This window comes from Mobula birostris, chromosome 28 (genome assembly GCF_030028105.1).
Source record: "Mobula birostris isolate sMobBir1 chromosome 28, sMobBir1.hap1, whole genome shotgun sequence".
Lineage (NCBI taxonomy): Eukaryota > Metazoa > Chordata > Chondrichthyes > Myliobatiformes > Myliobatidae > Mobula > Mobula birostris.
Genome location: NC_092397.1, coordinates 31,314,607 through 31,338,065, shown reverse-complemented (window position 1 = coordinate 31,338,065; position 23,459 = coordinate 31,314,607). Strand labels below are relative to the sequence as shown.

Genomic DNA, 23,459 nt, shown 5'->3' with positions numbered 1-23,459 from the left:
GACGCTCTTTCTTCATGAATTTTTCAGTGATCTAGTTACAAGGTTTTTACCCCAAATTATAAAAGATTATCCAACAAAAATATGCAAAATACAAACATTAAATATGTATAATGCCGCAGAGTCATATTAAAATATGAATATTACTGTCTCTAACACACTCAATTCCCGTGGGTGGGGAGGGAGTCACCGATCCCGGAAATCTCCGTCTGCACCCACTCTATTTACAATGGTGGCAAGTTTTTCAGCGGCTCCACTGATTGACAGCTCCCTCTGCCCCGCCTCCCGGGCAGTGCACTCTCCGTCACGTGACACACAGAGACAACCAATCCGTGACGAATGACGTCACAGATGTCCCACCTCCGTCGTTTCCTGGGGAACGGTAAATTCCGGCTGGTGGCGTCAGGACTATGGCGACGTGGGCTCGATCGTTTCGGCTCCGCTGTGGGATCCTCTTCCTACCCGCGGAACAGTGAGTGTCTGTCAGCGCCTCACTGCACCGGCTCTCTGCCTCAGGTACAATATTTAAAACATATTTGCACAGTCACATGGATGGGAAAGGTTGAGAGGGATACGGGCCTAATGCAGGCAGATGGGCCGAGTTCAGGTCGACATCTTGGTCGGCGGGGATGAGTTGTACCGAAGGGACTGTTTCATTTCTGTATAAACCAGTGATTCTGTTTTGGGAGTTAATTCCGGATGCCAGTTATTCTCTGTGTGAAATATTTACCCCTCAGATCCCCTTTGAATCTGTCTTTAAACAGTTTTGTCCTGCTCTAATGAGAGGCAGTTCTTTGGCTGACAAGGCAAGTAGAACACACAACCCTGTCTACCTGTGATGCCACGTACAGGGAACTGTGTAACAATATTAGAGGCACATGCACAGGGGCTTCAGTGAGCAAGGCCCAGAGGGATATGAAACTAATGCAGGAAAGTGGGATTAGTATAGCTGTGCATGATGGAGAGCATAAATGTGATGGGCCGGAGGGTCAGTTTCTATCCTGTACAATCCTGACCACAGCAGTCCTCCACAGCAGTGAGGTTTGTCACCTTCATTCTCAGCTGTGAGCTTGTTCCACTGAACCCCTTATCCTCTGAGAAGACATTTGCACCCTCCTACCGTGACCAAGCTGTCAGCCATCTGTCCTAATATCACCCAGAGTACTTCACCAAATTCCTATTTCAAAGTATTGTAACTGGTGCCCAGGAAATGGGAGCATTTTGGTAGCCTTTTAAGGGGGTTTGTTCAGTACTTGACCATTAATACCTTTGTACAACAAAAATCCATCGTACTGGGTTCTGAATATTTTAGCTGAGTCCATCCTGAAGCTCTGTGTTCCAGGTTCCCACTGCACTTTCACAGTCAGTGGTTTCTGCATGTCCATACTGACCATCAAGAATCTGTCTCCACTAACTCAGCACTTGGTCTGTCTCCTACCCTGCCTTGGTGATTCAAATGCTCATCCAGATGGTCCTTAAATACCAGCCTGCACCACCTCCTCAGGCAGAGTGTTCCAGATTGTAACCTCCTGGGGAGCGAGGACAGTTTTCCTCAGATCCTCTTTAAACCACACATTTCTCCCATTCAACTTAGTTGCACACACCGCATACTTGTGTGTATTAAATTCCATCTGCCATTTTCCCAGCTGGTCCACATCCCATGTCAAGATTAGCAATCCTTCCTCGCTGTCCTCGGCACCCTTAATCTTGGTGTCATCTGTAAATTTGCTGATCCAGTTTAATACATTCTCATCCAGATCATTAATACAGATGGAAAACAACAATGGACCCAGCACTGGGAAGTTTAACCAGGGCAGGATGTACACAGTGAATGACAGGTTCCTGAGAAATGTTCATGAACAGAGACTTTGTGTGTTTCTGCCTCCACTACTTCCTCTGGCGGCTCATTTGGGATAGCAGCTATTCTCTGTTACATTGACTGTTCCATTTATAATAAATTACTGTGATTGCATAGTTAGATGGAGACATGATGTAAAGATTTTTACTCCTGATACATGTGAAGGATGTAAGAAATAAGGTCAATTCAATTCTCCATGCGAAATATTTACCCTCAGATCACCTTTAAACCTCCTCCCTCTCACCTGAAATCCATTCCCTTCAGTTTTAGACAGTTTTAGTCGGAAAACAGTCTCTGTCTCTCTAACCTTTATATGCCTCACATAACTTTATCCACCTCCATCAACTCACCTTTCAGATCCCCTTTAAACCTCCGATCTCTCACGCCAAAACTACTCCCTTCAGTTTTCAGAGTGAGAAAACTGTTCCTTCCCTAGAAGACCCTGGGGAGTGAACAGTTTGTGCCTACCCATCTCCAGATGATTCCATTAATCCATGAAACTGTCCCCTGCACCAGATTCTCAGCCACACATTCATCAGTGGTATCTTCCTGTATCTCTCTGCACTAACAAGTGTCACTGGCGGTAATATGAAGCTTAGTAATTTTAGTTTCTCTCTTCTTTCTCTATATTTACTGCACAGGGCACATCCCGCCTCCTCCCTACATTGCTATTACTAACATGCACCGTCCACCACCATGTCTGGCTGCTCAGCCTTCCATTTGAAATGTCCTGCGACTGCTGCGAGACCATCAGACCATGAAGTACAGGAGAAGAATTAGGCCATTTGGCCCCATGCAGTTTGCTGCACCATTCTGCCAGGGATCAACGATCATGACAGATCTCTTAACCCTCTCAAATCCTCTTCCTACCCCCACCAAGAATCAAGAACCTCCACATTAAATACAGTCATGTCACTTTTTATTGTCATTTCAACAATAAGCTGCTGGTGCAGTACGCAGTAAAAACAAAACAACATTCCTCCAGGACCATGGTGCTACATGAAACAACACAAAACTACACTAGACTAAGTGAGATAAGAAAAGGCGACGCAGAAACTACACTGGACTACGGACCTACACAAAGTGCACAAAACAGTGCAGGGCAGTACAATAAATAATAAACAAAGCAATAGCCACAGTACAGGACAAATTACAATATAATAATGATGTAGCTGTCAGTCTAGACTCTGGGTATTAAGGAGTCGGATGGCTTGGGGGAAGAAACTGTTACCCAGTCTGGTCGTGACAGCTCGAATGCATCGGTACCTTTTGCCAGATGGCAGGAGGGAGAAGGGTTTGTATGAGGGGTGTGTGGGGTCCTTCACAATGCTGTTGGCTTTACGGGTGCAGCGTGTGGTGTAAATGTCTGTAATGGTGGGAAGAGAGACCCCGATGATGATCTCAGCTGTCCTCACTATCCGCTGCAGGGTCTTGCGATCCAAGACGGTGCAATTTCCGAACCAGGCAGTGATGATGCAGTATCCCCAATGAATTGGCCACAGCCGTCTGTGGGGATGAATTCAGAGTCAGAACCAGAATTAAGTTCATTACCACCGGCAGGTGTCATGAAATTTGTTAATTTAGCAGCAGCAGTTTAATGCAGTACATGATAATATAGAAAGAATAAATAAATCAGTATGTGTGTATAGGGATACATATATTATGTAGATTAAAAACAGTGCAAAAACAAATAATATAGTTTAAATAATATACAGTATATAGAATACATCTATAGAAGTTTTTGAGTGTTTTAAAGTGACAGACCAAATATCTTCAAACTCCTGATAAAATATATCCACTGTCTTGCCTTTTTTATACTGTAGCTGCATCAATATGTTGGGACCAGGTTAGATCCTCAGAGATGTTGACACCCAGGAATTTGAAATTGTTCACTCTCTCCACTTCTGATCCTTCTCTGAGAATTGGTTCATGTTCCCTCATCGCACCCTTCCTTCAATCAGCTCTTTTGTTTTACTGACATTAAACACAAGGTTGTTGCTGTGATACCACTCAGCCAGCTGGTAAATCTTACTCCTGTATGCCCTGTCCTCTCCATCTGAAATTCTACCAACAGCAGATTTGTAGTTGGCTTTTGAGCTATAGTCACACGGTCATGGTTATAGAGGGAGTAGAGCAGTCGGCTAAGCACACATCCCTGAGGTGCACCAGGGCCAGTGTTGATCATCAGCGAAGAGAAGATATTAATTTGAACTTGAATTGACTTTATTTCTTACATCCTTCACGTACATGAGCAGTAAAAATCTTTACGTTATGTCTCTGTCTAAATGTGCAATCATAGTGATTTATAATCATTGATAATAAATAGAACAGTCAATGTAACATAGAAATGCCCTCAAATCAGTGTGAGTTAATCAGTCTGATAGGCTGGTGGAAGAAGCTGTCCCGGAGCCTGTTGGTTCTGGCTTTTATGCTGCGGTACCATTTCCTGGATGGTTGCAGCTGGAATAGATTGTGGTTGGGGTGACTCAGGTCCCCAGTGATCCTTCAGGCTCTTTTCTCACACCTGTCTTTGTAAATGTCTTGAATCATGGGAAGTTCACAACTACAGATGTGCTGGCCTGTCCACACCACTCTCTGCAGAGTCCTGCGATTAAGGGAGGTACAGTTCCCATATCAGGCAGTGATGCAGCCAGTCAGGATGCTCTCAATGGTGCCCCTGTAGAAAGTCCTTAGGATTTGGGGGCCCATAGCAAACTTCCTCAACTGTCTGAGGTGAAAGTGACGCTGTTGTGCCTTTTTCACCACACAGCCTGTATGTATAGACCATGTGAGCTCAGTAATATTGATGCCGAGGAACTTAAAGCTGTTTACCCTCTTAACCCCGGATCCATTGATGTCAATAGGGGTTAGCCCGACTCCATTAATCCACACATTCTGATTATCACCAGTCTGCACAGATTGTGGTCTCCCGGTTAGGAAGTCAAGGATCCAACTGCAGAGGGACCAGGTTCTGTAGTTTAGTAATCAGGACTGTGGGAATGATGGTGTTAAACACTGAGCTCTAGTCAATGAACAACATCCTGACATAGGCTTCACAGATTCACTACCTTTACTGAGGAAATTACTCCTCATCTTTGTTCTAACAGGGTGTCCTAGTATTCTGACGCTGTGTCCTGTGGTCCTAGACTGCCCACTCCATCCCAGGCCTTTCGATATTTGATCGGTTTCAACAAGATTCCCTCATTCTTCTAAAGTCCATTGAGTACAGGCCCAGAGCCATCAAACAATCCTTGTGCATTAACCCTTTTATTGCCAGGATCATTCTTGTGAACCTCCTCTGGACCCTCTCCTATGCGAGCACGTACTTTTTTAGATAAGGGGCACAAAACAGTTGACAATACTCCAAGTGTGAGCAGACCAATGCCTTATCAATCTTCAGCATTACATCCTTGCTTTTGTATTGTACTCCTCTCTAAATGAATGCTAACATTGCATTTGGCTCTTCCTTGCCACCGGCTCAACCAGCAAGTTTATCTTTTGGTAATTCTGCACATCTGAGACGTGCCTGACCCTGGTACCCAGGAGGGGACACACCATCGTGTCATCTCTGTTGCGGCCACAGAATCTCCTGCACATCCCCTGTACTGTGAGTCTGCTGTCATCACTGCTGTGATTGACCTTTCCTCCCGCGGAGCATCGGACCGGGGTGTCAGTACCACCGACCTGACGGGCTGCTGTGCTCTGGTTCATCATCCTCCCAGGGGTATCCAAATGAGTGTACTTGTTACCGAGGGTCACAGCCACAGGGAGACATTGCACTGTCTGTCTCTTCCCCTTTCCAGTCGTGGTCGCGACCAAACTATTTGCAGCCTGACCTCAGGTTTGACCAACCCACTGAATCTCTGGTCTCAGCATCCTGGAAACTCTGGGTCTGTCCATCTCCAGCTCCATTTCCTTCACACGGTCAGTCAGGAGCGTTACCTCTTTCAGAACCCTGGGGTACAGTTCATCTGGTCCGGGTGACTTATCAACCCTCAGGTCTTTCAGCTTTTTGAGCACCTTTTCCCTTGTAATAATAACTGCTCTTCTCTTCCCTCACACCCTTCAGCACCTGGCACACTGCTAGTATCTTCCACTGATACAAAATACTCATTTAGTTCATCTGCCATTTCCTTGTATCCCCCCCAACCCCCGCCGTTATTATTCCTCTGGCCTCATTTTCTAGCAGTCCTTTACCCAGTCTCACCTCTCTTTTATTTTTACGTACTTGAAAAAGCTAAAACTATCCATTTTGATCATGTTTGCCAGCTTGCTTGCATGTTTCATCTCTTCCCTCTTTAGGTTGCTCTCTGTCAGCTGTTAAAGCTTCCCGATCCTCTGTATTCTGAATAATTTTTGCTTGTTGTATGTCCTCCCTTTTGGTTTTACATTAGCATTGACTTCCTTGTCAGCCACGGTTGTACTATTTTGCCATTTGAGTATTTGTTTGTTTCTGGAATACATTTATCCTACACCTTCCTCATTTTCCCCAGAAACTCACACCATTGCTGCTCTGCTGCCATCCCTGCCAGCATTTCCTTCCAATTTACTTTAGCCAACTCCTCTCTCAAACCACTGTAACTACCTTAACTCCACTGAAACACTGCTGTGTCAGACTGTACATTCTCCCTGTCCAATTTCAAGTTGAACTCAGTGATACTGAGACCACTGCCTCCTAAGGGTTCTTTTACCTTAAGCTCCCAAATCACCTCCAGTTTATTCAATAACACATAATCCAGTATAGGTGATCCGCTAGTACCTCAATGACAAACTGCTCCAAAAAGCCATCTGTTCAGCATTCAGCAAACTCACTCTCTTGAGATCTATTTCCAACCTGATTTTCCCAATCAACCTGCATGTTAAAATCTCCCCTGACTCCCATGAAATCTCAAATAACATTCCCCTTTTGACCTGCCTTTTCTATTTCCTGTTGTAATCTGTGGCCCACATCCCAGCAACTGTTGTAGGCCTGTGTACAACTGCCATCAACGTCCTTTTTACACTTGCAGGTTTTTACCTCAACTCACAAGGATTCAACATCTTCCGATCCTTTGTCACATCTTTCTACTGATTTGTTACCATTCTTTATCAGCAGAGCCATTCCATCCCCATTGCCTACCTTCCTGTCCCTCTGATACGTGTAACCTTGGGCACTTAGCTCCCAACTACAAACATTCTTCAGCCGTGATTCAGTGATGGTCACAACAATCCATAATAGGGCAATAAGATTATCCACCTTATTTCTTATACTCTGCGTATTGAGATATAACAGTTTGAGTACTGTATTTGCTACCCTTATTGATTCTGCATCCCTCATGCACTGATACTCACCCTGCTGGCTGCAGTTATGTCTTATCACCTGCCTGCCCTTCCTGACAGTGTGACTGCATGCGATCTTTGCTTTCTTTACCATCTGTCCTACCCTGAGTCTTTTCATGCCTGTTCCCACGCCCCTGCCAAATTAGTTTCAACCCTCCCCAACTGCTCTAACAAACCAGCAGTATGCCCACAAGAAAACTAACCTCAGGGTTGTATATGGTGACAGAAATGTATTTTGATAGTACATTTATTTTCAGCTTTGAACTTTGTAGTAGAGAGCCGGGTGTTGTACTGGTCTGTGTCCTCACTGGCCGGTGCTGTGCTCTGGCAGCTCAGTGTGCTTGATATATAGTGTCAGTGTTTCAACAGATGTGTGTCCTTATTACACAATTGATCTTGTCCATCCTGGAGCTTGGAAGATTCACTGGCGACCAGAATGATCCTTTCAGACTATTATTGGGCAGAGAATCATTCTGTGATCGTCGAGACTATTTGACCCATCAAGTTAATACCAACTCCTGCTACAACATTTCCACAATCCCATTCCCCACTCTGTCCCCACAGCTGTGCAGGTCATTTCCCCTGAAGGACCTGTCTAATTCCTCTTTGAACACTGGTTGTTCCTGCCACCACTCTGCTGAGTCCCATATTTCCCAAGGTGAAGTCAAGAATGTCGCCCTCCCTGGTGGACGACATATTGTTTCAGGAAACCTTCCTGAACACAAATAATGCCCCATCCAAGCCTCAGGGTGTAACGGAGTCCCAGTTACTCTGAGGAGATATTCACTCACCAAATCTACTCTGCAGTTTTTGCATCATCCCATAGCCTGCTAACATATCTGTTTCTGTCTCTTACTGGCTATTGGGAGGCCGACAGTATAATCCCATCATGGTGATTGCACCTTTCTTATTCCTGATTTCTACCCACATTGTCTTACTGGATGAGCCTCTGGGATGACCTTGACCTTGTGACATTCTGCCTGATCAGCAGTACAGAGCCCGAACCTCATTCACCTCCCTCTGGACTGTCTGAATCATCTGAATCCTGGAATGTTTATCTGTCAGTGCTGCCCTTCTCTCAGCCAGATCTCTGTAATGGCTGGATCACCGTGCCATGTACTAATCCAGGCTCTAAGTACGTCTGCCGTAACCGTTCTACACTGCACTGATATAAACACACTTCAGGCCCTCAGTGCCACTGTGCTCAGTAACTCGGCCTAACTTCACAGTGGTGTACTGGGCCAATGGCACCAACACGGGTGATGCCATCTGACTCAATAAACTGATTGGAAAGGCTGGTTCTGTTATAGGAGTCAAACTGGACACACTGGGGGCCGTGGTAAAACAAAGGACCCTACGGAAAATCCTGGCAATCCTGGACAATGTTTCTCACCCTCTGCATGCCACCTTGACTGAACAGAGGAGCACCTTCTGTAACAGAATAAGACAACTCTGCTGCTCCAAGGAGCGCTGTATGAAGTCATTCTTACACTGGGCTGTCAGGGTCAATAATGAGTCAACCTATAGCCGGGGAAGTGATGACCCCCCCCCCCCACCCCACCCCACCCCCATGTTAGACTGTTGGAGGTAACTGACTTTTTATTCTTTCTCTTGCTTCTCTTCTGATATTTGTATATCTGTGCACTTGTAATGCTACTGAGACACTGTAATTTATCCATTTGGACTTACTTCCTGTGTTAATCCACATCCGTCAATGCCAGTTGCTGACATCTTACTCTTCCCATCACCTGTCCTGAAGGAGAGCCCAATGATCCATGTAACTAAAACCCTCCATCCTGCACCAGCTCGTGAACCACACATATAACTGTATCACACTTTTATTTCTTCCCTCGCTAGCAGGTGGCACTGGGATTTCCACCCCCCCCCCCCGACCACAGAGTTTCCACTTAACTTTTTCCCCAACTCCCTGAGTTCTCCTTGCAGGACTTTTCTCTTTTGTTGGTGTCAATATGGACCACGACCTCTGGCTGCTCACCCTGCCCTTTCAGAATGGCCTGTACTTGTTCAATTCCATCCTTGGCCCTGGTACCAGGGAGGCAATGCACCATCGTGCAGTCTCTCTCCTTGCCACAGATACACTTGTCTGTGACCCCGGCTAAAGACTCCCCTGTCACTGAGGCTCACCGAGAACACAGAACAGTACAGCACAGGAACAGACCCTTCTTCCCATGATGTCTGTGCTGAACACGATGCCAAATGAAACTAAGTCTCTTCTGCCTGCTTATAATTCATGTGCTTCAATTCTCTGAATATTCATTTGGTTATCTAAAACCCTGTTAAATGTCATTATCATATCTGCTTCCACCACTCCCCATGGCAGCCCATACCCGGCCCTCACCACTCTCTGTACAGAAACAGAAATCTTACCTGTCCTAATGTCCACCTTTAAATTCTCACCCTGGCATTTTAAAGCTGCGCCTTCTCATATTTGATATTTCTACCCTGGCAAAATGATCTTGCCTGTTTACCTTGTTTACACCTCTCATAGTTCTATAATCTTCTGTCAGGTCTCCCCCTCAGTCTCCTTCACTCCAGGGAAAACAGTCCCAGTCAGTCTGATATTTCCTTGTAACTCAAGCCCCCAGAGCAGGTAACATTCCTGTGAATTGTTTCTGCACCTTTCCAGCTTAATCACATCCTTCCTCTCATGTAACCAGAACTGCACAGGGTACTCCTGGTGTGGTGTCATTATTGATTTGTACAACTGTAATGTGATGTCCCAACTCCTCTCAGAGCCTTTGCCAATGAAGACAAGCATGTTGTGCTCCTTCTTCACCACCTTGTCTGCCTGTGTTGCCACTTTCAGGGAGTACGGTACCTGTGCCCCAGGTTTCTCTTTCATCAACACTCCTCAGGACCCTCCATTCACTGGGTATGTCCTGACCTGCTTTAACTTCCCAAAATCCATCATTGTGCACTTGTCTGTCACAGTAACAACACTTCTCTGTTTCTCTGCACCAACACCCCAGCAGTAAATGTCAATGGACCATTCAGCTCTAAACCTTGGTCATATATGGCTTTATGAACCACTCACTGCTCCTGTCTCTATTTTGTTGTGTAGTTCAGCACCTCGACCCCTCTCTATTTCTCTCATTTATAATTTATCTCCACATAAATAATAGTTTGACTTTTGATTCCTCCTACCACTCGACATGCCTTCACACTTCACCACATTAAACTCCGTTTACCATGTATTCTGCTCACCAGCTTCCCATGTCCCATTGAAGAGATGAAATGTCCAATCACAACATGTCCCCCACCACATTCCCTGTCATTGCCACCGTGGATTCCTCACTCTCTGCCACTCCTCCGGGTCATTAATATCAATAATAAATCATTGACAATCCAGAACTGGTCGCTGGGACACTCCACTAGTTATATCATCCCAGTCTGAAACTGACCTGTTATTCTGTCTCAGTATGATGACCAGTCTTCAGTCAGTATTAACACACTTCCTTCCCAGTACTGAGCTCTGGTCTTGTGCACCAGCCTTACATGTGGCACCTTGGCAAATGGCTCCCGAAAATCCAAAAACACCACTTCTCCAACTTCCCCTGTAAAGTCTTAAATCTCTGGTGTGTTTGTCAAACATGACTTAACATTCAACAACCCAGGTTACAGGGTCCAAGACCAGGTTCCAGATGGACAGGGTGGTGAAGAGGCTTTTGGAACACTGGCCTTCACTCAGGGCCCCGAATATAGAAGCTGGGATGAGATGTTGCAGTTGTCCAACACGTTGGTTTGGCCACATTTTGCAAATAGTGTTTAGTTTCTGTGACCCTGCTGTATGACAGACACCATTCAGCTGGAAAGAGCACAGAGGAGATTTATGGGGATGTTACTGGATCTCAAAGGATTTGTGGAAAGGTGTTTTGGATAATTTTCCCTGTAATGTTGGAGAATGAGTGCTGATATTGCAGAGGTGTATAAAATCATGAGGGACCTGGAGGCTGGAAATGGAATGAGCTGCTAGGGGGAATGGTTGAGTCAGGGACATTAAAAAGGCACTTGGACAGATAGATGGAAAGAAAAGGTTTTGAAGTATCTGGGCCAAATGCAGAGAAATGGGACAAGGAGGAGGATAACCTTCTTCATAATGTGGTGGTGAGGGGGTTACAGACCACAAGCTGAGATGGGAACTTTGGTCATCGTGGAATCTGTGTGAACCTGACTGTAGACATTGAACTTTTCCAAATGATTTGTTATTTCTTGATAGATTATCAACTCCAGTACCTGAAGTGAAGTTAACAGGACTACAGTTACCTGCTTTTTATCTTCCACCCTTCTTCAGCAATGGTTTTCAACTCCACTGGGACCTTTCTGTAACAGTGAGTTTTGACAAACTTCAATGTCTCTACTTTCTCTACAGACTTCCTGTGAAACCCTCCAGTGCAGGTCATTGGGACCTGGTAATGTTTGCTTTTAGCCCCATTAGTTTCTCCCTTGTGATGCCAATTGTTATACATTATGGCACAATGTTGAAATATCACCGTTAGATATCTGTGGGATGTTTGCTGTGACCCACTGTGAGCACTAATGCAAATTATTGAGTTAACTTCTCTGCGTGTTCCTTGTTACTTTTAGCTTTTCACTGGTTCCTAGAAAATCTCTGATTCTCTTGTGCACCACCAGCGCCTCTTTGTATGTTCTTTGATTTAATATTTCCTTGAATGCCTTTGACCACACCCCAGGATCTTGAGGCCGCTCCTACCAATGTTGTCTTTCCCTCCCCCTTTCACCATCATTGTCCCTACATATAAAGTTCCTATGAAAATTTACAGCATTGAATCTCAGTGGATTGAATTTGGCTTTTTTTGAAACCAATCAATGGAAAAAGACTCTTTTGTGTCAAAGGGAAAACAAATCTCTACAAAATGCTCTAAACTAATTACAAATCTAAAACACAAAATAATTGTCTGTTTAATTATTCACCCCCTTTAATATGACACTGACACACCGAATCATCATTGGTGCAGCCAACTAGTTTTCGATGTTGCATGATCAGTTAAATGGGGATCACCGTGTGCAGTCAAGGTGTTTCAATTGATTGTAGTAATAGTACACCTGTAAGTGGAAGGTCGAACTGCTGGTGAGTTAGTATCCTGGGAGAAACTACACCGTGAAGACAAATCAACACTCTGAGCTGCTCTGCAAACAGGTAATTGACAAACACAAGCCAGGAGATGGATACAAGAACATTTCCAAGTCACTGAATGCCCTTGGAGTACAGTTAAGTCACTCATCCAGAAGTGGGAAGTATATGGCACAGCTGTAAATCTACCAAGAGCAGACTATCCTCAAAAACTGAATGGCCATGCAAGAAGGGGCCAGTGGGGGAGGCCACCAAGAGACCTATGATAACTCTAGAGGAGTTACAAGCTTCAGTGGTGGGAGAGATTGTGCAAACATCAACTGTTGCCCGGGTGTTTCACCAGTCGCAGCTTTACGGGAGAGTGGCAGAGAAAAAGCCAGTGTTGAAAAATGCTCTGATGAAATCTTCCCTGGAGTTTCCCAGAATTGTGGGGGACTCTGAAGTTAGTTGGAAGAAGATTCTATGGTCTGATGAAAACAAAATTGAACCTTTTGACCATCACAAACACTAAGTTTGGAGTAAGGCAAACACTGCACAACATCAAAAACATACCATCCCTACCGTGAAGTATGGTGGAGGCTGCATCATCCTGTGGGTGTGCTTCACTGCAGCAGGCCCTGAAAGGCACATAAAGGTAGAGGGTAAAATGAATGCAGCAAAATACAGGGAAATCCTGGAGGAAAACCAAATTCAGTCTTCAAGAGAACTGCGACTTAGGAGAAAATTAATTTTCCAGCATGACAATGACCACAAGCATAAAACCAAAGCTGCAAAGGAATGCCTTAAAACAACAAAGTTAATGTCCTGGAGTGGCTTTGTGAGAGTTCAGACCTCAATCCAATTGAGAATTTGTGGCTGGACTTGAAAAGAAGTGTTCGCTCACTAACCCATGCATTCTGACAGAGCTTCTGTAGTTTTGTAAAGAAGAATGTGGAAAAATTGCAGTGTTCAGATGTGCAAAGCTGATAGACACCTATTGACACAGACTCAACTGTAAATACTGCCAAAGGTGCATCAACTAATTACGGCTTTGAAGGAGGTAAATACTAAGGCAATGAATTATTTTGTTTCATATTTACAATTAATTTAGATCTGTTTTCACTTTGACACCATAGTCTTTTCTGTTGATCAGTGTCAAAAAAGCCAAATTAAATCCATTGCAAAACAATAAAACCTAATAACTTACATTTTGCCAATTCCGTGTGGAACATTGAATATAGTAGAATGTCGAAGTCCCAGTCTCTGTCACCATGTCCCTGCAATTACTGTCAGATCAAACATATTCATCAGTACACAATATGGAACAGATGGCAACCTGCCCTTCGTCTCACAATATCTGCGCCAATCATAGTAATGATCAGACTTTATTAAGTACTGTGGAGGTCTCACTGGAGAATTGTGAGCAGTTTTGGGCTCTTCATCTTAAGGAAGGATGAGCTGAAACTCGATGGGTTTCAAAGGAGGTTCTCCAGATTGATTCCAGGATGAAACATCTTGTCATATGAAGAGTGTTTGATGGCTCTGGGCCTGTATTCACTGGAATTTTTGAACAATGAGGGGTGGCCCAATTGAAACCTATCGAATGGTGAAAGGCAGTGATAAAGTGGATGTGCAGAAGATGGGTGGGAGTGTCTAATATCAGGACACAGCCTCAGAATAGAGGAACATCCTTGTAGAATGTGCAGATGAGGAATTTCTTTAGCCAGAGAGTGGTTCATCTGTGGAATTCATTGCCACAGGGAGCTGTTAAGCCAGGACTTTATGTATATTTAAGGCAGAGGTTGATAGATTCTTGATTGGTCAGAGTATGAAGGGATACAGGGGAAAGGCAGGAGACTGGGGCCGAAAGGAAAAATGGATCAGCCACAATGAAATGTCAGAGCAGACGACGGGCCAAATGGTTGAATTCTGCTCCTGTATCTTAGCCTGTGTCACTTCCTGAGAAACTTCAATCAATTTTGTCAAGCATGATCTGCCCACACAAAACCATGTTGATTGTCCCTAAGCAGGCCATGCCTTTCCAAATGTGCATAAATCCTGTACCTCAATATCCTCCCCAGTAGCTTCTCTACCACTGAAATGAGGCTGCCTTGCCTATAGGTTCCTGGATTCTTGTTATTTCCCTTCTTGATCAAAGCTGCAATATTTCTGACACTCTAGTCCTGTGGGACCTCACATGTTGTGATCGAGGACACACAGATCCTTGTCAAATCACCGGCAATCTGCTCACTTGTTTCTTTCACTGTTGTAGGATATTTGCCTTCAGGCCCTGGAGTCTTAGCCATCTTATTGCTTTTCAGACGTCCCAGCACAACCTGCTCCTTACTCTCAAAATGTCTCTGCACATTCGCATGTCTCATTCTGTTTTCATTGCCATTCAATTCCTTCACTTCAGTAAATACTGACACAACATACTCATTTAGTACCTCAGCCACTTGATCTGACTTCAACCACATCATTCCTCCTTTAATCTTGAGTCGACATTTCTATTCTCTGGTTATCCTCGTCTTATTAATACAAATCACAAGGCCTTGGGATCATCTTTGGTCCTACATTACAAGGACAGTTTGTGGCCCCTTTTGGCCTTTCCTATCACCTGCTTCAGCATTTCCCTGCTATCTTTATATTCCAAAGGTACCCAGTCTGACTTTAGCTTCACAAACTTTCCATAACCTTTTGACTAAAGTTAGGATCTCTCCGCTTGTCTAAAGATCTCTTACTTACCATCCTTCTCCTCACTCCTCACCGGAACATGCTGATCCTGAACTCAGAGTTGCTGGTCTTTAAACAACTCCCACACATCAGATGTGGACTTGTCTGACAGTGGCTGCTCCCAATCAATGTTGCCTGGCTCCTGTCTTCCTCCGTCCTGACTTGTCCTCCTGCAAATTAGTACCTTCATACAAGATCTACTTTTATTTTTACTTGTAACTAAGAAAAAAAGAAACTTGTGATCACTGTTCCCAAAATGTTCACTGACTCTCAACTGTCACCTGGCCTGGCTCATTCCCATCTGTTCTCACCTCTGGTTGGGCTCTGTACATAATGTTTCAAACACCTCTCAGATTCACTGAAGAAATCTGGCGCATTTAAGAATTAAGCAAGTTCCAGTTAATCTAGAGAAGATAATGTCCCCCCACTGGTTGTTGCGGGGCCAATACAAACGCCCCAACAGTGTAACTGCAGATTGCCTCGGTAAATGAACCTTCCAGTTTGCTGTGACATTCCCAGTGGGGTAACCTCTGCATTTTTAACCCCCCACTCACATGTAAAACAATGAATCCCAGGAATGTTGAGCTGCCAGCCCTGTCCGTCCGATAACGTAGTACTCCTAGTGTTGAAATAAACTCATTTCAGCCCATCAGTCCCACCATGTTTATTGGCCTGACATTGGCTCTCGTTCTTTTCAGACTGTGTGTGAGGGAGTTTTGTTTTTCGCTGGAGCGCTTTGTGTCGGATGAATCGTTGGAAATTGCCGGTTGTGGTAAAGTGAAGGCGGAGCTGGACGATGAGAGGCCGGTCTCGGCTCTGTCCGTCACTCTGACTCTGTCTCCTCCCCTCCCCGCCTCTGTCTCTCTGCGCGTTTCTCGGGCAGGTCGGGGCGCTGTGTATAAAAGGAGACAGCAGCAGGCAGTTTGTCAGTGAGCAGCGACCTGAGTGAAGCAGCATCATGTCTGGCAGAGGGAAAGGAGGCAAAGGACTGGGCAAAGGCGGAGCCAAGCGGCACCGTAAAGTGCTCCGTGATAACATCCAGGGCATCACCAAACCGGCCATCCGTCGTCTGGCTCGCCGTGGCGGCGTCAAGCGGATTTCGGGTCTGATCTACGAGGAGACCCGCGGGGTGCTGAAGGTTTTCCTGGAGAATGTGATCCGGGATGCGGTCACCTACACTGAACACGCCAAGCGCAAGACGGTCACTGCCATGGATGTGGTGTACGCTCTGAAACGCCAGGGCCGCACTCTCTATGGCTTCGGCGGCTGAAAAACTCCCACTTCCTCCCGAGCACAAAACAAAGGCTCTTCTAAGAGCCACCCACCGCCTCACAGACGGAGCCGTATCCACAGACTTTTAATTATTTTTATCGATACATTCAGCTGAGTTACATTTGAAACAGATTAATCGGTTCGGTTTGCAATATTCCTGCGAATCTGCCTTTCCAGTCGGTGATTACTTCAGAACGCGTTAAGATCGATCTTCATTCTTTTATCCGTCTCGGACAGGAATCAGTTCACTCGTTTAGAGAAGCGACTCCGTAATTATGCATTTAAATCTTAACTCAGGGGATTAGATATTAATTTTATTAAATGAAACTGAAATTGTATAATGCGTGATAAAACTAACGGTAAATAATTTTTAAAAAAGTCTTCCATCACCGTTGCTGGGTGCTCTGAAATTGGCGGGCAATTTGAAATTGATCCTGCGCCAATCACACTCTAATCTGATCCGATGAAGTCCGACCGCCAGTAAATTCCTAGAACTCCTTCTGTACGTGGTGTCAGAGGTCGTTTTTTTCTCTCTCTCTGGAGCTCAGTGTTTCGGACAAACCGTTGGAAATTGCCGGGTGTATTAAAGTGAAGACGGAGCTGGACGATGAGAGGCCGCTCTCGGCTCTGTCCGTCACTCTGACTCTGTCTCCTCCCCTCCCCGCCTCTGTCTCTCTGCGCGTTTCTCGGGCAGGAGTGGTGGCAGAGGATTGGAGGATGGGTCATGTTATCCAGTAACTTAGAATCGAAGGAAAACCAAACACAAGACCATTGTGCGGATGCTGATGGAGGGTCTCGGCCTGAAACGTTGGCTGTTTCCAGTTTCTCATAGATGCTGCCTGGCCTGCTGAGTTCCTCCAGCACTGCGCGTGTATCGCTGCGAGGAAAAGCCCGGGAGCTGAGTCAGGGCTGATAACGTCACTGCCCGGCTCAGCAAATTTATCGATTTCACTAAAGTTGGTGATATCGTGGAGTGTGAAACAATGTAACTAACATTACAACAGGACGGTGATCAATGAGGTCACTGATTTGAGGAATGACAGATAAATGTGAGATGTTCCATTGTCATTGACGAACCAGGGCAGAACTGCCGTGGGGAATGGTCTGTCCCTGGGAGTGCTGTAAAACAGAGATATCGGGGTGTAGATATCGAATTCCTTCAGAGTGTAAACACAGGTAGGCAGGACGGTGAAGAAGCTGTTCGCCACACTCGCATTCATCGGGTAGAGTATCGGGCACTGGACTGTGACGTCACGTTACAGCTCTACCAGCCTCAGGGAAACTACTCTTGGAGCACGGAGTACAGTTATAGTTGCCATGTGATCAGAGGGTGACATTAAACTGGAGAGGGTGCAAAAGGGATTTAACAGGAGGCTGCATAGGCCAGGACCTTTCTCACCAGAGTGTATGTGACATTAGAGAGGTGATAAAATAATGGCAGTCATAGATATGGTCAACAGTGAATCTGTTCTCTCCAGGTTTATGGAGTTGGAAGTGAGAGATTACAGATATAAAGTGAGAGAGGAAAGATTTAAATAGGACCCTGAGGAGCAGGTTTTGTACACAGAATGTGCTGTTTACATGGAACAAACTACCCCAAGTGGTGGTGTAGGTGGGCACAGTTGCAATATCTCTTGGACTGTGGGAAGGGAAGTTTCACAGGGACATGGGCCAAGGGCCAAATGCAGGCAACTGACAATAATTTTGTTTGGCCACTTGGTCAGCATGGATGTGTTGGGCTGAAGGACTTGTTTCTGTGCTGCATAACTCAGTGACTATGTCTGCTGCTGTGGCAGAGCGGGAGGGACAGTGTCAGTAGTGAGGAGGTTTGGGGGATGTAGACAGGAGAGTGAATGGTTGAGGATGTGGCAGATGGAACAGAATGTGGGGAAATGTGTGATCACCCATTCCCAGGAACACACTGTAAGAGTCATTTCCACACAGGGATGTTCAGAGGGACCTGGGCATCCTTGTAAACAAATCACTTGAGTTTACATGCAGATACAACAAGTAATGAGAGTGCCTGTACTGTGCTGTACTATTCTATGTTCTATTTATATGGGAGGCAGGGTTTGAGGGTCGGCACAACATTGTGGGCCGAAGGGCCTGTACTGTGCTGTTCTATTCTATGTTCAAACAGTATTTTGTCCTGTGATCCATGGAGATTGTACAAGAGGGTACAGAGGTCTCACTGGGATTATATAGGGCCCTGGTGAGAGCACACCTTGAGTATCGTGTCCAGGTTTGGTCACACTTCCTCAGGAAGGATATCCCTGCAATAGAGGGAGTGCAGTGACTGTTCCCCGCACTGACTGGGTTGGTTCCGGGGATGGAAGGTTGGTTATATGAGAGGAGAGTGAGTGCGCTGGGTCTGTATTCCCTGCTGTTCATGAGAAAACGAGGAAATCTGTTAGATTCTTTCAGGATATGACAGGCAATAGGCAAGGAGGATCTTTCCCCTGAATGAGAACTCCATATCTGAGGAAAATACCCTTAGAATGAGGTGTAAATCACAAACACGAGAGAATCTCCTGATGCTGGAAATCAAACGCAACACACACAAAATGTTGGAAGAACTCAACAGGACAGGCAGCCTCTATGAAAAAGAGTTAACAGTCGACACTTCGGGCCGAGACACTTCATCAGATCTCAGGGTGAAGATTCTCAGCCCGAAGCATCGACTCGTTACTCTTTCCCATAGATGCTGCCTGACCTGCTGACTTCCTCCAGCATTTTGTGTCTGTTGCTCAGAATGAGGTGACAAGCATTCAGGATGGAAATGAGATGTTTTGTTAATCAGAGAACAAAGAACTTCTGTATTCCTTATATAAGTAATGTGGAGCCTCAGTTGCTGGGTTGAGTCAAAGCTGAGATCTCTGGGAGAGATTTAGTCACTAAGTGAGTCCATAAGACCATAAGATACAGGAGCAGAATTCGGCCATTTTGCCTGTTGAGCCTTCTCTGGCATTTCATCATCACTGATCAATTTTTCCTCTCAGCCCCAATCTCCTGCCTTCCATTGTATCCCTTCATGCCCTGACCAATCAAGAATCTATCAATCTCTGCCTATACCCAGTGATTTGGCCTCCACAGCTGCCTGTAGCAAAAAAATTCACAGATTCACCACTCTCTGGCTGAAGAAATTCCTCCTCATTTCCATTCTAAAAGGATGACCCTCTATTGTGAAGCTGTGTGGTCCAGTTTTAGACACACCCATCACAAGAAAAATCCTCTCCACATCCACTCAATCAAGCCCTTTCACTATTTGATAGGTTTCAATTTGGTAACCCTTCTTTCTTCGAAGTTCCAATGAATAGAGGCCCAGAGCCGTGAAACTCTCTTCATTAGGCAAGCCATTTAATCCTGAGTAAAATTCTCCATTTGTGATGTCATGTCAGCACAAAAAAATCTGGATTTCAGAGATGTTTGCATTTTGGAATTATGGACCAATCTCCACAGACCTAATCACTAATTTGTACTGCAGTGAACACTGTTAATTTAACCCATGCAATCCCAGGCATACAGATGCAAAATAAAGACAATTCTAAATTGAAAGTAGGAAAGTTGAACCTTACTTGGAGGTAAAGCCTGATTACTAGGCCTCAGAACATTCTACTCCCCAAATGGTCAAAATAAAGCCAAGTAACAAGGTTTAAAATACCCACAACATGCAGAATTACATGCCTCTCGTTACCTTGATCCATGGGATAAACACAAGCGGGCCTGATTAACCCTGGCTGGGTTGCCTGGGCGAGGATGTCTCATGATTAAAGACCCAAAACACCCAATGACCCCAGGTTGCATACTGACGATGTGTCCCTTTGCAACACCCGGTTCATTAAGCCAAGTGGTGTCAGGCCACGTTAATGAAGGGCATGGGCCAGATTGAAGTGGCTACACTACACTACCCTATCCACCATAGCCCCACCTATCTCACCATACTAAACTCCACAGCATTATCTCTCCCAGCCCCGCATATACATCCACCAGCCCTACCCTCAAACCTAATCCTGAGGTCCAAAGGGGCACACACCCCCACTAACCCTGGGCACACCCCCACAAACCCGATGACCAGTGTAAGGGGGAAGAAGATGCACTAAAGGCAAGTGTTGGACTTGGTTGATGAAGGCATAGGCCAGATCAAAGTGGCAGCGTTGTGTGACACTGAATCTAGAGTGACGAGATGAAGAGGCACAAGAGGGATGATTCTCCCACTGCCGGCATAATCTGTTTGTTATTTTGATTTTGTTCTGATAGTCTTCTGTCTGTTTGAATATTTTGGTATAATTCATATTTAATATCAGTGTTTCTTGTCAGTGTTGTGTCTCTGATGCAATGTGTCTGTGATGCTGCTACAAATACTTTGATCCTTTCACCTGTGCATAAATAAACTCGATTTAAACTTTACACTGAAATGTCCAAATCTCTCCTTCACTCTCCTGCAGCCCTATGTCATGAACTAAATGTCCTAGTGTTTAATTTTACAATATTTCATCTGATTTTATTTTCATTCGGCTTTTGAAATTTGCCTTTCCCTTTTCAATTTCAGCCCGCACCCCGGCCTGTCTCTGCCCTTCAGTACTTCCGCCCGCATCAAACGACAGCGGAAAATTCCGCCCATTGGCGCCGCTTCCCATCCCCCAGCGTTCCGATTGGTGATTCATTTCTCCAAACAGCCAATGGAAATGCTCAGCATTCCCATCCTCATTAACATACCGCTTTGGGCGCTGCCTATTTAATCCGCGCTCCGAACAGCTTCTGCTCATTATCGTGTTTGAACCCGACGAGGAAATGCCTGATCCAGCGAAACCCGCTCCCAAGAAGGGCGCCAAGAAAGCTTTGTCCAAACCAGCGAGCAAGACTGGCAAGAAGCGCAAGAGGTCGAGGAAGGAGACTTACGCCATCTACATCTACAAAGTGATGAAGCAGGTTCACCCCGACACCGGCATCTCCTCCAAGGCCATGAGCATCATGAATTCATTCGTGAACGATATTTTCGAGCGCATCGCGGGCGAGGCTTCCCGCCTGGCCCATTACAACAAGCGGTCAACCATCAGCTCCCGGGAGATCCAGACCGCCGTGCGCCTGCTGCTGCCCGGGGAGCTGGCCAAGCACGCCGTGTCCGAAGGGACAAAGGCTGTGACCAAGTACACCAGCTCCAAGTGAAGACAAGTTCACTGACAAAACAAACCGGAAAATCAAAGGCTCTTTTAAGAGCCACTCACGGTTTCATTAAAAGAGTTACACGATGTTGAGACATGGAATTGAGGTAAATTTGGATTTTTTTTGTTGAAATGCTCATTCAGAATCTTATCCCCGTTAATCAGAACTTGCTGTCCGCTGCTCAGTATAATCCCAATTTCTCTGTTAATTCCTGCCAACTGCCCAGACATGGAATCGTTACACACCCGTTTCCCCGTCGCTTCCTCTCGGTCATCAGATTTCTCTGACATGGACGCTAATGTTTCTGGTTTAATTACCGTGGGTTCATTTAGCTTTGTCCCATTTTCGATACTTCTCTTAACCCCATTCCGACGCAAGAGCTGAACACTGTCACGGGTCGTTCAGAGTATTTGTTAAAGCTCCACTTTCTGACGGGCGACCCCTTGCTAAACTGACTTGAGTTTACATAATGACCGACCGCGAACAGCAGCTGAGAACCGGTTTTATTCCAATCGTTTATCAATTGAAAGATATCGGTGAACTAATTTCTCAGACACCATCGCAATATTAACTACACTTTGTTTAAGTGTGTCGGACTCCAGTAACGGGGGTAAAGAGCCTACAAACAAGCCTGTTGCGGTTTAATTTCAGCAACAAAGGCTTTTTTTGGCGGTGTATTGCAAATTTCAGTTTATTTCGGCGGTTAGACGGTATTTTCCGCGCTTCTGCAGTTGCTGTCTCTTGATTGGTGAATAAGGCAGCCCTGTGATTGGAATATTTGCTCTTTCCAATCAGAATGGGCACTGGTTCACCAATCATAAACGTCCCACTACATTCCGCACCTCCCGCCCCGCCTGCATCAGAAGGGCGATTTTCAGAAGCCTGATTTCTAATGGTCAAAACTTCAAGTTTATTTCTGATTTATCAAATCTATGTGATATTATATGTATTCAGGAAACCTGATTGTTATCGCATTTAAGTTCTTCCTTCAAGTGTTATATTGTAATTAAGCGTGATAGATTAGTTGGTAGAGGAGGTGGTGTTGCAAGTATTTTTTAAAGAGAGGGAGAGGGCATAAAGTTGTGGATGTAAATGAAATGTATGAGGCATTTGAAGACACATTTGATTCCACAGGTAGGGGCAATAAAGTGGTATATTATTATAACATCGACTGTACCTCTTCCTAGAGGTGCTGCCTGGCCTGCTGCGTTCACCAGCAACTTTTATGCGCGTTGCTTGAAATTCCAGCATCTGCAGATTTCCTCGTGTTTGTGTATTATTATAACCATTGTGGAAAGCTTCCGATTGATTTGTTGGAGAGTATACGTAGCTCTAGCTCACTAAGCGTTGTATGGTGTGGGGATTTTAACACATAGTTAATTCACTGTGGGGTTGTTCTCAGATTGGTAATATTTTGTTTATAGAAGAGTTTCAGATATTTCATATCCTGTTAGTCTTTATGGTGGGAGAGGTACGAGATTTAATGTTCATAATAGTTCTGAAAATGCTGTAAATTTAACTTTCGTTTTGAACATTGCAGTGAGTAGTGGGATGTCATGGGAGATGAAGCATTGGGGAGTGATCGTTTTCCGATGTTTATAAGCTTGGGTTTGGATTTATATAGGGGGGCATGAGGCCACTTTTAGGAGGTGGAACTCTGGTAAAGCAAATTGGGAGAAGTTTGAATGTTTTATGTGCTGAACGTCTGTCTGGGCTGAATGGTGAGGATGATGTGGATTTCTGCAAAGAAACGTTGTGACATTATTCATCAAATAGTGGTGGCAGAGATTCAATTTAAAAAGTGCTGTACCGTGGTGGACGGAGGAGTGTGCAGAGGCAGTTACTGAGAGAAACGTGGCATTTCCGAAAGTTAGGAAGTATCACTCTCCGCGTAATCATATTAAGTGTAACAGGTCACAGGCCGTGGTGAGGAAAGTAATGAAGCTTGTGAAAAAGATTTACTGGAGGTCATATTGTGAAAGTATTGGAAGGACTATTAAACTTGAAGATGTTTGGGGGATGACT

At 45.1% G+C, this 23,459-nt stretch overlaps 2 protein-coding genes and 1 long non-coding RNA gene across 3 annotated transcripts in view; 2 read left to right on the top strand and 1 right to left on the bottom strand.

Moving 5' to 3' along the window:
* The window catches only part of LOC140188978 (uncharacterized), a 595,826-nt gene that overhangs the window by 537,711 nt on the left and 34,656 nt on the right, over nucleotides 1–23,459 (top strand). The gene's annotated exons all lie outside the window — the stretch shown is intronic.
* Nucleotides 378–22,025, top strand: LOC140188980 (histone H2B-like). The gene is made up of 3 exons (XM_072245641.1): nucleotides 378–513; nucleotides 11,412–11,523; nucleotides 20,821–22,025. The coding sequence occupies exon 3, from the start codon at nucleotides 21,063–21,065 to the stop codon at nucleotides 21,435–21,437; it is 375 nt and encodes a 124-aa protein (XP_072101742.1). The 5' UTR covers nucleotides 378–513; nucleotides 11,412–11,523; nucleotides 20,821–21,062; the 3' UTR covers nucleotides 21,438–22,025.
* Nucleotides 2,544–23,459, bottom strand: part of LOC140188981 (uncharacterized) — a 73,565-nt gene continuing 52,649 nt past the window's right edge. Inside the window, exons 4-6 of the long non-coding RNA XR_011883424.1 lie at nucleotides 13,474–13,552; nucleotides 12,849–12,904; nucleotides 2,544–3,361 (exon numbers count right to left, since the gene is read on the bottom strand). This is a non-coding gene — a long non-coding RNA (uncharacterized lncRNA). The remainder of the gene's footprint in view (nucleotides 3,362–12,848; nucleotides 12,905–13,473; nucleotides 13,553–23,459) is intronic.

Excerpts from the sequence above, each read along its gene's own strand:
- LOC140188980 (XM_072245641.1), top strand. The coding sequence starts at position 21,063 with ATGCCTGATCCAGCGAAACCCGCTCCCAAGAAGGGCGCCAAGAAAGCT.